Source organism: Micropterus salmoides, unplaced genomic scaffold, assembly GCF_014851395.1.
Source record: "Micropterus salmoides isolate LMB-PRFRI ecotype aquatic unplaced genomic scaffold, ASM1485139v1 Ms_hic_scaffold_18, whole genome shotgun sequence".
NCBI lineage: Eukaryota > Metazoa > Chordata > Actinopteri > Centrarchiformes > Centrarchidae > Micropterus > Micropterus salmoides.
Genome location: NW_024040928.1, coordinates 12,687,692 through 12,701,600, shown reverse-complemented (window position 1 = coordinate 12,701,600; position 13,909 = coordinate 12,687,692). Strand labels below are relative to the sequence as shown.

The window sequence follows — 13,909 nt, the reverse complement described above, 5'->3', positions numbered from 1 at the left end:
TTTCTTGTTTTTGATCATTAAAAAGTAATGTAATCATAACAAATGTGCATGTACAGCTGTCCTCATAGCAGCGGTGAATTACACCCTGAAAGTAGGGGCGCCAAATCTTACATAACGTTGCTTTAAAGAGCTTTAAAATCTGTACAGCATATGAATAGTCTTAGACCTTTTGATTTAGATAAGGAAGATTTCCCCCCAAAATCTTTAATGGGGAAGACCATATGACGAGGCATTTGTCTCTCAGGATGGACAAACATGCATCAGATGGCGAATGCACTGTGTGGTGAGAAACTATTGGTGTATTTCATTATCATAAACATAAGGTAAATAAAGTGCAAACATACATGAAAAATACTGATCAGAGAAGATGTTGAGCTACTTCCACAGATGCCACCAAGCCCTGGCTGGACCTGGACCACAAACATCCTCTGTACCACAAAGACCTGGAAAAAGGACAGACAGAGAACATACTAAGAAAATGACATGAGTGAACTTAAGCTAATGTCAGATCTGGAGACCAGAAGCTGACCAGTTAAGCCCATACTGCTGTTGGAGAAGGGGCCCTGCTGGGGTAATCCACTTATCCACAATGTTGTTCAGAGAGGCTTGGTTATATAATCGCCCTAAGAATCCCCCAGATGGGCACCTGCCAGAAGACAGCATGGCTTGATGATGGGACAATGCTTTTAAATAATCAGCCCATATCAAGCTTGTGGTCATTTCAAGGCAAGATGCTGCCCTCTGAAAAGCTACTATGAATGTCAGAAATCTGATCACTAGGGGGCAGTCCAGCCCCTTACTTATTAGGGTATGTAAACCAATTGTAAGAGCTTGCATTTCTACTGTTTTTCTCTGTGTATTAAGTCTCAAATATTCATAAAATGATCTCAAATTAGTCCTAATGAAATCCTGCACGCATAAGTGCCTTCCTGTGCATGTACACTATGTTTCCCAGCACTGACTCACTTTCTCCCCAGTGGGACCGGAGAATCTCCAGATAAGTGAAAACCATTTGAAGACCATTGACCCTCCCAGGATATAGCAGCAGCAGGTCCCAGCAGCTCTAAGTGACATTTCTATGGTTACGTTGCTTTAAGCTTCTCCCAGTGGCTTTCTAAGGTTTCTGGCAAGGACGTTTGTGACCTCTGATCCCTGTACAGTGCGCTAGAGATCAATACAGTGAAACTGATCCTATTCCAAATGCTCTTCTGTCAGTCAGTCCATCTTTTTTATGTTTATCATTTCCCATCCATCCATCTATTTAAAGACATTAAACTGTAAAGCATGCATTTGGAACAAACTTTTCTTCCATTTCTATATCATATTTCTCTCTTCTTCCTTTTACGCCCCCCTTTCCTTTCTTCTGTAAACCATTTAATGTAAACATTTAAGTCTCTGTGAGGTACTGTGTCGGTGCAGCGATACAATGGTGTTTGCACATAGTGTCAATAGTCTTTCCCTCTGTCTCAGTAATTGATGGATGACTGTGAGTCAGGCATAAACTAAGCAGATTACCCTCTCTAGATCTGAGGGCTGATGGTTTGTGTGTGTGTGTGTGTGTGTGTGTGTGTGCGTGCGTGGTGGGGGTTGGAGTTGCAGAGTGACTGTCCTGGAAGCCAATCTGACAGCTGTCCCTGGAGACCGAGATTTGGTGGTTGTGAGTTTAGGGATGAAGAGAAAGGGCTGAACACACACGTGCGAGAGTGTATGCTTTACCCGTACTTTTGCTTTTCTTCAGAGAAAACAGGATGCATCTGGTGTGTGGGGGTCAATAGCTGGCAGCTGGGTGCTCTGTTACAGAGTCCCTCCGGAGCAGCTATTGAACTCTTGTCTTCGGTACAGCCTCAGCAGTGTAAAAATATGTTTTTGATGTTTAACTGCAGCCCTGCATGTTCAGTATCATTTGTTGCATTTGGCGTGTTTCCTTTTCTTGTACGTTCGTCTTTGCTTTGGTTCATGTCATTGTCCTCTCTATTCAGTTTGCTCGTCATTCGTCTTTTCAAGTTTGTAGTTTTTGTTTGTTTGAAGTTGTCATGTTGAAATTTTTTTTTCATCCCTTCGTTATTTTTGAACTAAATACATTTTTGACATAAAACAGGAGGTTTCAGTAACTCTAACGCTCCTTTGACTGATAGTTGACTTTTGAGGCCAATATTGAAATTTAAATGTGTAAGAAAATGAGATATCAGCTCATTTTTAAAAAACTAATTATACACAATTAATTTTGATAACCATCCATGCATTCATATTTTTTAAAGAATTGTGACCACAAATATGTAATGAGAGACATTTTACTGACAGTAAAAATAAATTTATCAGTGTTCTCTGGTGGACAAACTATGTAATAGAGACACTGTTTCTATATGATCTCAGACAGATCTTTATGTTTGATTTCTGTCCTATGATTTCTTGTTTCTTATTGACTGACGTACACCAATATATCTGCTCTAAACTAACACAGGCTGACCTTCATAAAAGGGCAGTATTGGAGAACTAGGCGAGATTTGAAATTTGGTTTTCTTTAAACGGTCCGGGGGACCTCCCCCAGGAAATTTTAAGCATTAAAGACTTAATTTCCTGCATTCTGGTAAATATTTCTGCATCAATTTATGGTTAATCTTCATCTATATAAAGCGAAACACAATATTCAGGCGGTATGTGACAATTCAAAATATAACAATTTAATAAAATATAATGCAGTAAGGCTTTCAGGCATTCTGCAGATATTGTTTTTAAATAGGTATGTTTTCTCCTGTAGATCAACTTTTCTAATGTAATAAAATCCCTGCTGAGTCAGTAACATACACATGCTGAGCCTTCCCTCCTCTTTTGAGTCTCAGTTTGGGGAAATATCCTCTTTTAATAGGCCTATGTGAGACATTTTCAACTCAGTGATAAATTAATTCATTTTAATTCAGTTATGAATTCCTGGACTTTAATAACTCTGTTTCAGCAGGTTTTCTGCTCATGTTCAAAACTTTCTGCACATTCTGATCTGATTTTTTTTAATGAGACTAACGTCCTATTTAATTAAATAAATTAAATAAAAACGTTATTGATCCGCTGGTATATATCCTATCCCCTTTAGACCGTTATTCCGACACAGTCTGGGGCTGCATGAGAAACCAACACCAACCAAAAACACTTCTCATCAGGCAGAAATCTCACCACAATTTGACACGTTAACTTCAGCAATTTGGGCTTCTGTTTTAAGATGTTTATATTGCAAAACTCTACCAGTTAGCTACGTTACTGTCTGGATTCAGCGTGGGGTGCACATGATTAAAATCGCATCAGCTGGGCGGAGCTGATTGGCGCTGAGTCAAAAACCTTGTCTTGTGGCGCCCCCTGACATTTCGCGCCCTAGGCAACCGCCTGTGTCGCCTATGCCACGGGTGGCCCTGCATACAAGATTTATTTGCTGTCTAAATTGGATACTTAATTGATTAGTCGATTGAAAGAAAATGTGTGGACATCAGTAATAGAACTGTTAAGCCGCTTACCAAGCAAATATCAGACAAACATGTCTGCTTCATATAATTTTTTAATGGAATAAAATTTTGTTTTGGACTATTAGTGGGGCAAAACTAGCAAACTGGAGATGTTACTTTGGATTTTGGGACATTTTAATGAGTAAAAAAATAAAACAAGACTTATAAGAGTCTGCAGCCATGCCAGTGGCTGTGTGAGGCTGTATACTTTGGTACGGTGATGCTTTGAGCTAAACGCCAACGTCAGCATGCTAACATGCTCACAGCGATAATGCTGACAGGCTGATGTTAAGCAAGCATAATGTTGTTCATGTTCACCATCTTAGGTTAGCATGTTATCATGCTAGCATTTGCTAATTGGCACAGGACAGGTGCGACTGATAGGAATGTCATTAGTTTTGCTGGTATTTAGTCATAAAGCAAAGTGAACTTATGATGGTGCTAGAGGAAATGTTAAGGGATCACCAAGTTATTTCAAGTCACACTGTGGGAACTATCCCAGTAGTTGTTGAAACATTTCATTAAAAAACACAAATGTTGACTTCATGGTGTCCCCAAAGAATCACCAAAGCCAAATTCATCCTCACCATGAATTTCTGTGCCAAATTTCATTGCAATCCATTGCAATGCAATGAATTTGTTGAGATATTTCAGTCTGGACCAAAGTAGTGAACTAACCTACTAACAGACCAACATTGCCAAGCCGCTAGCTAATTTGACATGAAAATCTTTCTTTTCAGTCTTTTCACATTTTAGTTATATCAACGGCATCAAACTTTGAGAGAGTGCCACTGCAAAGTAAAACAAAAGGCTTTTGTACAGTGGAACACAGTGATGAGGAAATTATCAGAAAAAAATAAACTACTCCGGAGCGTTCCGCCGTTCAAGTTTTTCACCTGACGCCAATCTGGCTTGACTCAAGTGGGCCTTACTATTGTTGTGGTGCGTCTCAAGACCACTCAGCTGGTGCCAAGGAAAATATCAACCATTGATAAAATTATTAATCTCCGTTGGCTCAGCTTTGTTTGAGCAAATAACGAATCCATTGATGGCAGCTCCCAAACTAAAAGCCGCTGAGAGATAAGAGCCACTTCGCTTTAATGTCAACATTCAGTTTCCTAAATGGTTTATAAAAGATAATTTCTCAGTGTAGATAATGTTTTATGTGATACATTTAACTTTAGGAGATTTGTTACGATAGTAGCACTCAGTGTCTGGCTTTTTGTATTTTATGGCTGAGATAAAATAATCTACCATTAGAAATCAGACTCTCCTTATCTTTTATGGGGTTTTGTATGTACTCTCTCCTTTGTGCTTGCATGTGCTTACGTACGTATGTTTGTTTACACATGTGGCTTGTTTTAATATGGTGTATGTCTCTGTTGGCGAGCTGTTTCATGTGGTGTACAGTGAGATACGGCCCACTCCATGCAGTCTGCTGTCTGGCCTTTATCTGAGCAGCAGATTAGTGCAGGTGATTTCATTCCTGTGGAGATTGGTTAGGTGAGAGGTCAGCGCAGAGCACGGGTGCAACGTCACATCGATGAGAGAGTGAGGAGACTGACAAGGAAAGAGCAGAAATTCTGAGGTTTACAAGGTTTACAAGGTGTACAATTTTGATGCCACGCTATTATTTCAAGCATCATCACCATTTGGGGATTTTTTTGGCTGGAAATGATATTGTTCTTCCATTCCTGTGTGTTTAAATTTTAATGCGGATGTTAATTTAGAGAATTGGGCAGGAAAACATGATGAAACACGTATGCACTCTATTATGCTTTGTTCCTTTGAAAACTCGGGATGGGATTTTCTAGTCTTGAATAGTGAACTGTGCGTTCCTGTGCTTCTACATTGATGGAGAATGCTTCATTCATTTGTGTATGTATCTCCACATAGCCAAACACACTGAAGGGCTTGAAATGGGTGTTCTTGTGTCTTCACAAAGAGGGATTTCTGTTGACATGGTCTCTCGTGTGTATCTGTCTTTTAAGTGGATTAGGAAGTAGTTGCATTAGACTCATCTAACCCAGAGCTACTTACTGTAACCCCACTCTCACTGGAGAAATGACAGTATTCATTAGTGGACTGATTAGCTGAATTACCTTTTTATTATTGTTATTATTACAGTTATCATTTTATAGATCTTACTGTATATTTACTGAATTCTTATCTAATCGAATCCGATTAAATTGTAGAATGCAACTTAAAGAGCACTTTATGCGATCAAAATAGATCTATATTACACATTTTGTATGCAAAGTCACCCATACAATTCCTAAAAGGGAGTGCCACACCAACAAATTTTTTAATGAAAATCTTTATATATTTAAATATATTTTTATAGTTATATATATTTTACTATTTTGTTGTTCACCATCTTGCTACACCTATTAACCTTTTTTGTGTGCCAAGCACTTAGCGTGCTTCTCATTGTGCGTGCACGTGTGTGCTGTCAGCGAAAGGCGAAAAAGAATTAACTTAGGCACATAGCCATAGTTGATTAGGTCAGATAAGAGTACTTTACTCGCAATAAGTCAGTTAAGGCTTGGCTACAAGCATATGTGCGTGTGTGTCTCTGTGTATACAAATCTGAGTGGGAAGATGCAGATTTTATAATGTCACTGACTTCAAACGTGTAGCTTTTGGAGGAAATTATTCAGCTCATTACATCCAGCATTTTGACATTATTTGGCCTGACTCTTGTCTTGGCCACTTGTATCGAAGATCTTCTTACGGATCTGAGTAATGCCACAACAAGCATTATTGATTTTTTTCTATTATTCGACTAATTGATGATAATAATTATATTTTCAATTAGTTTATGAAATGTTTATTCTATAAGATGTCAGAAAATAGTGAAAAATCCAAATTTTCCAGAGCCCAAGGTAATACCAAATAATTTAGTAATACCAGTCCAAAACCCAAAGATATTCCATTTACAATGATATAAAAGCTGCCTATTTTCACATTTAAGAAGCTGGAACAAGACATATGCCCTTGATAAATGCCTGTAATTGATCATTAAAGTAGATACATTTACTCTTGATCAATTTATATATTAATCAACTGAGCATTAGAGCTGCCATTACTACTAGTTACAAATGCCAGATGGTCTTTCATTGTGTTTTTCCTTACAACACACACTGCATAGATAATTATACTCTTAAACTCTTAAAATAATTTGAATTGATTAAATGTGTATTTTTTGGGCTGTATATGAGTCTAAAAGTGACCCTTTAATTCATATATTGATACAGGTATTTATTTGTCCTTTTTTTCTCAACCACTATGATAAAAACAAGATTTGGTGCTATTAATTGAGAATTCACCTTCCCACATTCCCATATAAAGTTCTTTCTAAGAACTAAAACCTGTGAAACACCAAACATCCTTTGTTATCATATCCACCTGCCCCTGTGAGAGGCCGGCTCTCAGTGGCTCAGAGGACAGCCAATCAAGCTGCCAGCTCATCATTCTGGGGGGAAGGCCATTCAAATGGTGCAGCTGAGTATTCACGAGGGCCAGCTTTTGCTTGGAGACCCTTGTCACACACAGCCAGGACTTCAAAGACAGCCAAGCGACCGACAAGCGCAGGGACAATGAGAAGAGCTGAGAGTGTGACACGACAGAGGAGAGGGCAGTAGATGGAGACAAAGTTTGGAGGCAGAATAAAGAGAAAGTGACCAGCAGCGCAGTGAGAGATACAATTTTCTGAAATCTGTAGAGGAGACGGAGAGAACAGGATAAAGAGAAGGAGAGGCAGACAGAAACAGACGTCCCTGGACAAACCATTTTTCTCTTCTCTGGAGCATGGTGGCAGAGAGCACATGGATTTAGTCGACCTCTACCTCCCAGAGTGTTTCACCTACCACTCTGACACAGAGTAAGTACTTTCACTCTGCAAAATGACTCTACCGAGGAGTGTGTACTCTTAATATGACCAAGTGTCACACAGGTGTAGCAGAAAACTGAGCCAAAATGTTCTAGTAATAATAATAATAATGTGTGTGTGTTTCTGACTCAAAAGTCTCACATATTTTCTTTGTTTCTAATTTGTGCCTTTGGTTTTCAAGTTAATTTGAATACTTTAGAGAATCAGTTTCATTCACAACAAGACACATTAAGAGGGCTGGAGTGTGAGAATAAGGGTCACAAGAAAACAAGAAAATCGAGTGTGATGGAGAAAGGTTAACACAAGTGATAAAGTGTTTCAGCTGCTGTGCTTAAGCATCAACACTACACCTTCTACCTTCACAGGAAAACTGTAGACTTCTACTTTTACAATATGTGCTCATCCACTTGTTGCAAACCAGTCTGATTGTTTTTTTATATCAATGTACATAATTATGCCACATAAACATTAAAATGTATCCATATCTTTGCAGTTTATCTTCCTTTGAATATAACTGGTGTAAGTATTTGCCATTAATTGCCAGTTATAAGCCTGCAGAGTTACTGCTGATGACGTTAACAATTATTTTCATTCTTGATTAACCGGATGCTTGTTTTCAGTTAATAGTTAAGTCAATAAAATGTCAGAGAATAGTCTTTAAAGCTCATCACACTTTCCTAAAGCCCAAGATGAGGTCTTATAATTGGTTGTTTAGTTGAAGAAAAAACAGAGAAAGGTACATCCTCACAATTTAGTGTGTAAAAGTACAGAATTTTTGTCAATGTTTTGCTCAAAAACTTCTGAAATTATTCATCGCTGATCAAATTGGTTGCTGAAAAACATTCTGTTGATTGACTAATCAATTAATCAACTAATCGTCTCAGTTCCATTGAGGTGTAATTTTTTACACAAATTTTATTTACACAAGTGTTTTTCTCTTTGCTTTGGGGAGGTTTTGGGAAAAACTCCCAGGTGTGGGGCTTTGTTTGCGTTGCTTACATTTGTTGTTGTCCAGCCTTGTTTGTTGATAGTGAACGTGAGTCATCCAAGGCTGGTGAAAACCTTCCCTGGCGGACGCACAGACACGAACAAAGCAAATGAAAGCCTGTGAAAAAATGTGCGAAGCAGCTGTTTGATCACCCCGAGACTGCTTTTTGATTGCCTTCCCTTTCTGCAATCATAAAAAATCATGTTCATTATCATCACTGCTGCGCTTTTATCAGCTGTCGCATAATCACTCTACTGTGGGTACACATCTCATTGTGCAATTTAGGTTTGGAATTAACTTTCCCTAGCAGAGAAAGATTAAGAGAATTCAGATGGAGGCAGAGACAGACAGACAGACAGACAGACAGACGGACGTGGACCAAAAAGACAGTGAGGCAGAGGATATATGGATGCACAGGTTGGCTGATTGCTGGTGACAGAAGCAGCCAGATAAAGAATGAGAGAAAAGGCTGCAGATGATCCCTTGTATGGCACGCTATCCATGTTTCCAGAGCCTGCGGGTCCAAACTCCAGCCACAGGCACCTCATCTCCCAGCGAACAGCTTCGTCCAAAGCCTGACTAAGGCTCTTACGGCTGGCTGGGGGTGCCACTGATCCCTGCTCATCTCCTACTGGCTCATTAGTAAAAAAAACTCCACTGAGACCCCACTGACCTAAATAGCTGCTCCTCAGGGTTGGGGTTAGAGCTAAAAGGTTAGTCAACAGGACCTCAAAAGTATTTTTGGGGACATTGCAGGGAGAATTTCTGTCATGTTGCATTTTATTTTCCATTCCCCACTGCCTGTAGATTACGCCATTTTCTTTATATCTCTTGGTCAGTTCTCTCTTATTTTCTGTATTTCCTTCCCTCCTTGCTTTCTTCTCAGCCTCCCTCCCACCCTCCCTCATCCGTGGGTCATTGTCTGCATTATGACTCTGCCCATTTGAAAGTGAGTGTTGCCTTCTCGCTTTTCTTTCAACACCCCCAGGTTAATGAGCCACAGGACTGCCCCTTTCTTTCTGGCCCTTCCCGGCCTTTTCACACTCCCTCTATCTGTCTGCCTCTCTTGTAATTTCCTCCCACCTCTCTTCTTCTTCCTCTTCTTCTTCACTTTTTGTCTCCTTGTCGTTTCACGCTGCATTTTAGCCTTTGTTGCCAAGGTGCAATTAGAGTTGTTTTGGATACTGGGACACAAAGGGGTAAGGTATGATAACTTTGAATAGCCATTGACACATACACACATATTTATCCCTGCATGCCGCTGTAGAAACAGCACCAACAGTCTTTTGATGGGCTTTTATGTGGAGTTGTAGATTAGTAGTCTGTCAGAGTGAATATTGCATCACATCTGATCAGCCCACTCTAATGCCATTTCATTATGAAAGCAAAACGCCAACAACCTCATCCTCCTCCCTGTGATGCATTATAATAGGAGAACAAGAAGAGTATCTCACTGTACCTGTCATAGACTTGACACGGCAATATGGACGCCTGTGATGGATAGCTAATAAGTAAACCAGTGAGTCATTTTAAAAGGAAACTGAAATCTCCTCACTGTACTGTTTTTATAGTCTTCAAAGTGGATTGGAGAGGTGAGAGAAGACATGAGTTATAATGATATTGTTCATTGGTTATTGAGGTAAACTTTCCACAAACCCCATTTATAATTTAGCAAATGCTCCTTACATTCTTATTAATATAATAATAATAATAATAATAGATTATATAAATAATATTTATATTAACAAGTGATCAAATAACTAGGTGTAATGTGGAAAGGATCACTTGTAGTAACAAACCCACAGAGAATTATCACCACAGTTCCCCCCCAACTCTTTTTGGCATCCTTAGGCTAATTGTTTTGGTTTTACAACCCACAACTTTTCTCTCTCTCACCACTGTCATTGATGTCGTTTCTGGTTGTAGAGGGAAGCAGTTTTCAGTGAAAAAGCTTTGATAAACCAACTGTATGCTACCTGCCCAGTGCCCATCACCACAGACAAAATTATCAACTAGTGCAACATTTAGCAGCTAAAGAGCCAAATATTTCTTTCAGGAGTTGGTGGAGACCAAAACTGACCTAAATGACCATTGGACTTACATTTGTCAGAAGACCAGAAATAGTACTCCAAATAAATGCTTGCTCTGTGAATGTTGGATGTGTAAATATGCAAATGTATGCTAGCATGATCGCCCTTACACCTTTATAAGGCCCATAAATGTCCAAAAACATTAATTAATTCCGATTTAATGCTTTTACCAGCGACAACAACAGCCGGGTAACATGCTTCAGGTCTTCAGAATCACAATCAGAAGACAGTGGGCTTTGGAGGGAGGGGGGGCTTAAAGAGACAAGAGCATCTACAGCTTGTTTCAGACAGAGGCTGAAATGAAGGCCTACATGAAGAGCCAGTATAAGACAGAATTTTATTATTTTTTTAAACTTTGAATCATGCAAAGCTGCCATACAGGAATCACAGAACTGCAATATAGGTCTGGAAAAGCAGTATAATAGGTCTCGACAGAGAAGATGGATGGTTTGAAAGAGGTGTCAAGGAAGCCATCTACACCCGGGTCGAGAAGCCGTCATTGAACAGAGGAGAGGGTCTACGCCACCACTTATCCCCCACTTACAATGCTGTCCTTTCATCACTTCCCAGGAAACTCAACAAACGTAACCTATTGGCCTCAGGTGAAGATACCAACGATGGTCGCTCAGTCTTGGCCACCGGTAGTCCTAACGACTGTAACGACTGTCGTTACAGCAACCAGGAACACTAACGAACCAGCGGTATCAATGACCCTGGCAAACAACCCCACTGAGGTTAAATAGCTGAGTTTCCCTGACAGTCAGTCAGAACTGAAGAAGTCCTTTGGATGAGTATCTTCAACCAAGTCCAGTTGCCCTTGACTTTAACCTTCGTTGGATATAATAGGTCTCCTTTAACTTTAGTGGACGCACTTTTGACAGGTGTAATTGCCCCCAAAGATTACATTGTAGCTATTGCAGCCTGTTTCACAGCTGTTGACTGAGGTGATCTACCGGACCAATTCCACATCTTTTCTTTTATGTAAAAATGGGGCCCAGGAAGTCTCATTAGAGAAAATCTTACAAACTGCTTGTCCTATCTTAAGTTTCACAGATATGTATTACTTTAGAGAATCCTATCTTCCTGCAGATCAATTGTTTATGGATGTTTCCTATCCTATCTCAGACTTCATATCGTAGGAAATCCTATCTAGAATTGTAAACTTGATTCTTCAATTTGCACTTGTTCTGTCATGCCTTTGTCTGTACACAAGACTGCCTTTCTTCCAAATTATTGACCTAGGAAAAATATTTGAATGGACGTAGCACATTGATCATATTCAAAATGAATCGTCTTGGCAGTTGATATATAACCATTAATACATGGTCTGGGAAATTGAAAGCATCATTATATGAATATAATAATAGCCTTTCAATTATAATTTTTCTGTGTTCATGTTGTTCCCCGTCTTCATTGTAACTGCCATACAGACCTAACGGCATAGGTACTGCCATTTTTGGCAGTTATTTTGAATTTATGGCAGGGTCAATGCCATCTTAACTGAGGATTCCTAGGTTCAGATGGTGGATTCCCATTCTTTAGTTCGGACAGTTCTGTATTAGCTAAATCCCACCCTAAGATAAGATAGGATTTTTTCCAAAATGCATATTTCTGTAAAATCTAAAATCTTAAATGTCATCTTAAACTGAAATAAAATAGGATTTTAGACTTAGGAACTTTGTGTAATGAGGCCCCAGGTTTGAAAATACCAGAATAACCCTTTAAGATGACAGATGCTGTGATAACATTGCTACAGTTGCTTGGTTTTCTTATACAGACGTTTATTGTTTGCTCTCTCGGTGTCCTGTTGTCAGTTTGTCTCTTGCTGTGCGTCTGTCTTTGTGGGTTTGTAGTGGTAGGTCAATAACGCGTGCCCATGGTTTACTCAGGGGGTGGTTAAAAGCAGCCAGTCTTTTTGCCTACCAAATGACTTGTGGCCAAGAACACACTGATTTACATGGCAGGAAACCGACTGGCTTTGACGTCTACTTCACCAGGCCAAGATTAGAGTGGGAGAGATGTACGGCTGTGTGGATCCTGTGTGCATTTTTCTCTGCATGTGGACATGCGACAGAGAGTGAGACAGCAGAGCGCTTTTCAAAGTTGGCCTGGCGACAAACAGTTGCATGCAAGTATGTGTCAGGGTGTTAATGAAGACACTTGCTTTAAAATGTGTCTGTAAGTGTGTGTGCAGGGAGCCTGAACATGTTCCTGATCACGTGAAGCTTAAGTGTATGTAGAGAAGTGGGAGCCTGTCTATGACTTTTATTTTTACATCCACACATGAACGCCCGACGCCACAATGTGAGTCTGTTTGATTTCAGGACGTGTGTGTGTGTCGTGTGAGAGAGCGCAGATCACATGCCTGTGAGCCTACTGTACACCTCGTTTCAAATCCTTTTTTTTCCTCACCGTGGTGACAGAGAGTCTGTTGTGGTCACATTGTAATCCAACAATAAATTATACACACTTTAACATGCAGGCCTAGAAGATTTATGTCAGGCAGTTATAATGAAGGTCTTCATATAAAGTACCTCTAAAAGTATGTTATAATGCCAATATACAGGGCATGTCTGTATTTTTGTCATCAGAACATATTTATATAATTATCAACAGAAAGAGCAAAAAGTATGTTGTTCTTAAAACCATCCTTTTTAAGGTATTTTTGGATTGGCTTTCCACAAATCTTAACATTTTATTTCAGTTATTGCATTGCAAAGACATATTCTAACATTTCATAACTGTAAAAAAAGAAGAAAAAAAAAGAAGCTGTTAACTGTTGGAATGACCTGCTATCTGTTGTGGACTGCAGAGTGTTTGACAGGTCGAGTATGATGAGTAACTGAGAGACATAAAGAGACAACAGAGAGGGATAAAGAGGCAGGAAACAAATACGAGGAAGAAAGACGGCTGTGTTTGGACTGAAAATGATGGGCGATGATGATGTGGATGATTGCTAGTTTAGCCATTTCCCTAGGTTTGCTTAAGCAATCTTCTTCTTTGAAAACAAAGCAGTGTAATGGACAGCAGCTTTGCATATGTGGGAAATCACAAACGGCTGGTTTAGATAGGACTGGGATGGATGGATGCATGAATGAAGGGGCGTGGAGATGGAGAGTTGGAGGTAGTAGCAGCATTGGGAGACTGATGAGGGGGGGTATAGTTTACATTAAATATCATGAGCTTAGCCTATGTAATTCTGTATGTGGTTTGAAAATACATACATGGATCCATAGGTTAATGCTAATGATTTTTCCAAGGTGCTTATTACATGATTACGTCTGGATAATGATGCCTGCCTTAATAAAACGAATCAAATCCCAAATACCTCAAGGTAAATTACCATTCATTAATATTAATAACAATACCAAGGTGTCTCATAATATAAAGCTGACCTGAAAGTCAAATCTCTCACCATCATGAATATGTATTACAATCATATCAATAA

The 13,909-nt window shown here is 39.4% G+C and overlaps 1 protein-coding gene across 2 annotated transcripts in view; it reads left to right on the top strand.

The window, feature by feature from the left end:
• Nucleotides 1-13,909, top strand: part of LOC119909132 (estrogen-related receptor gamma-like) — a 35,214-nt gene that overhangs the window by 3,094 nt on the left and 18,211 nt on the right. The window contains exon 1 of one of the 2 annotated variants that reach the window (XM_038727210.1): nucleotides 6,886-7,374. The exons of the other annotated variant lie outside the window; for it this stretch is intronic. Within the exon in view, the coding sequence (XP_038583138.1) occupies nucleotides 7,319-7,374 (56 nt within the window). The 5' untranslated portion in view covers nucleotides 6,886-7,318. Of the gene's footprint in view, nucleotides 1-6,885; nucleotides 7,375-13,909 lie in introns of those variants that run through there. 2 annotated transcript variants of the gene reach the window in all.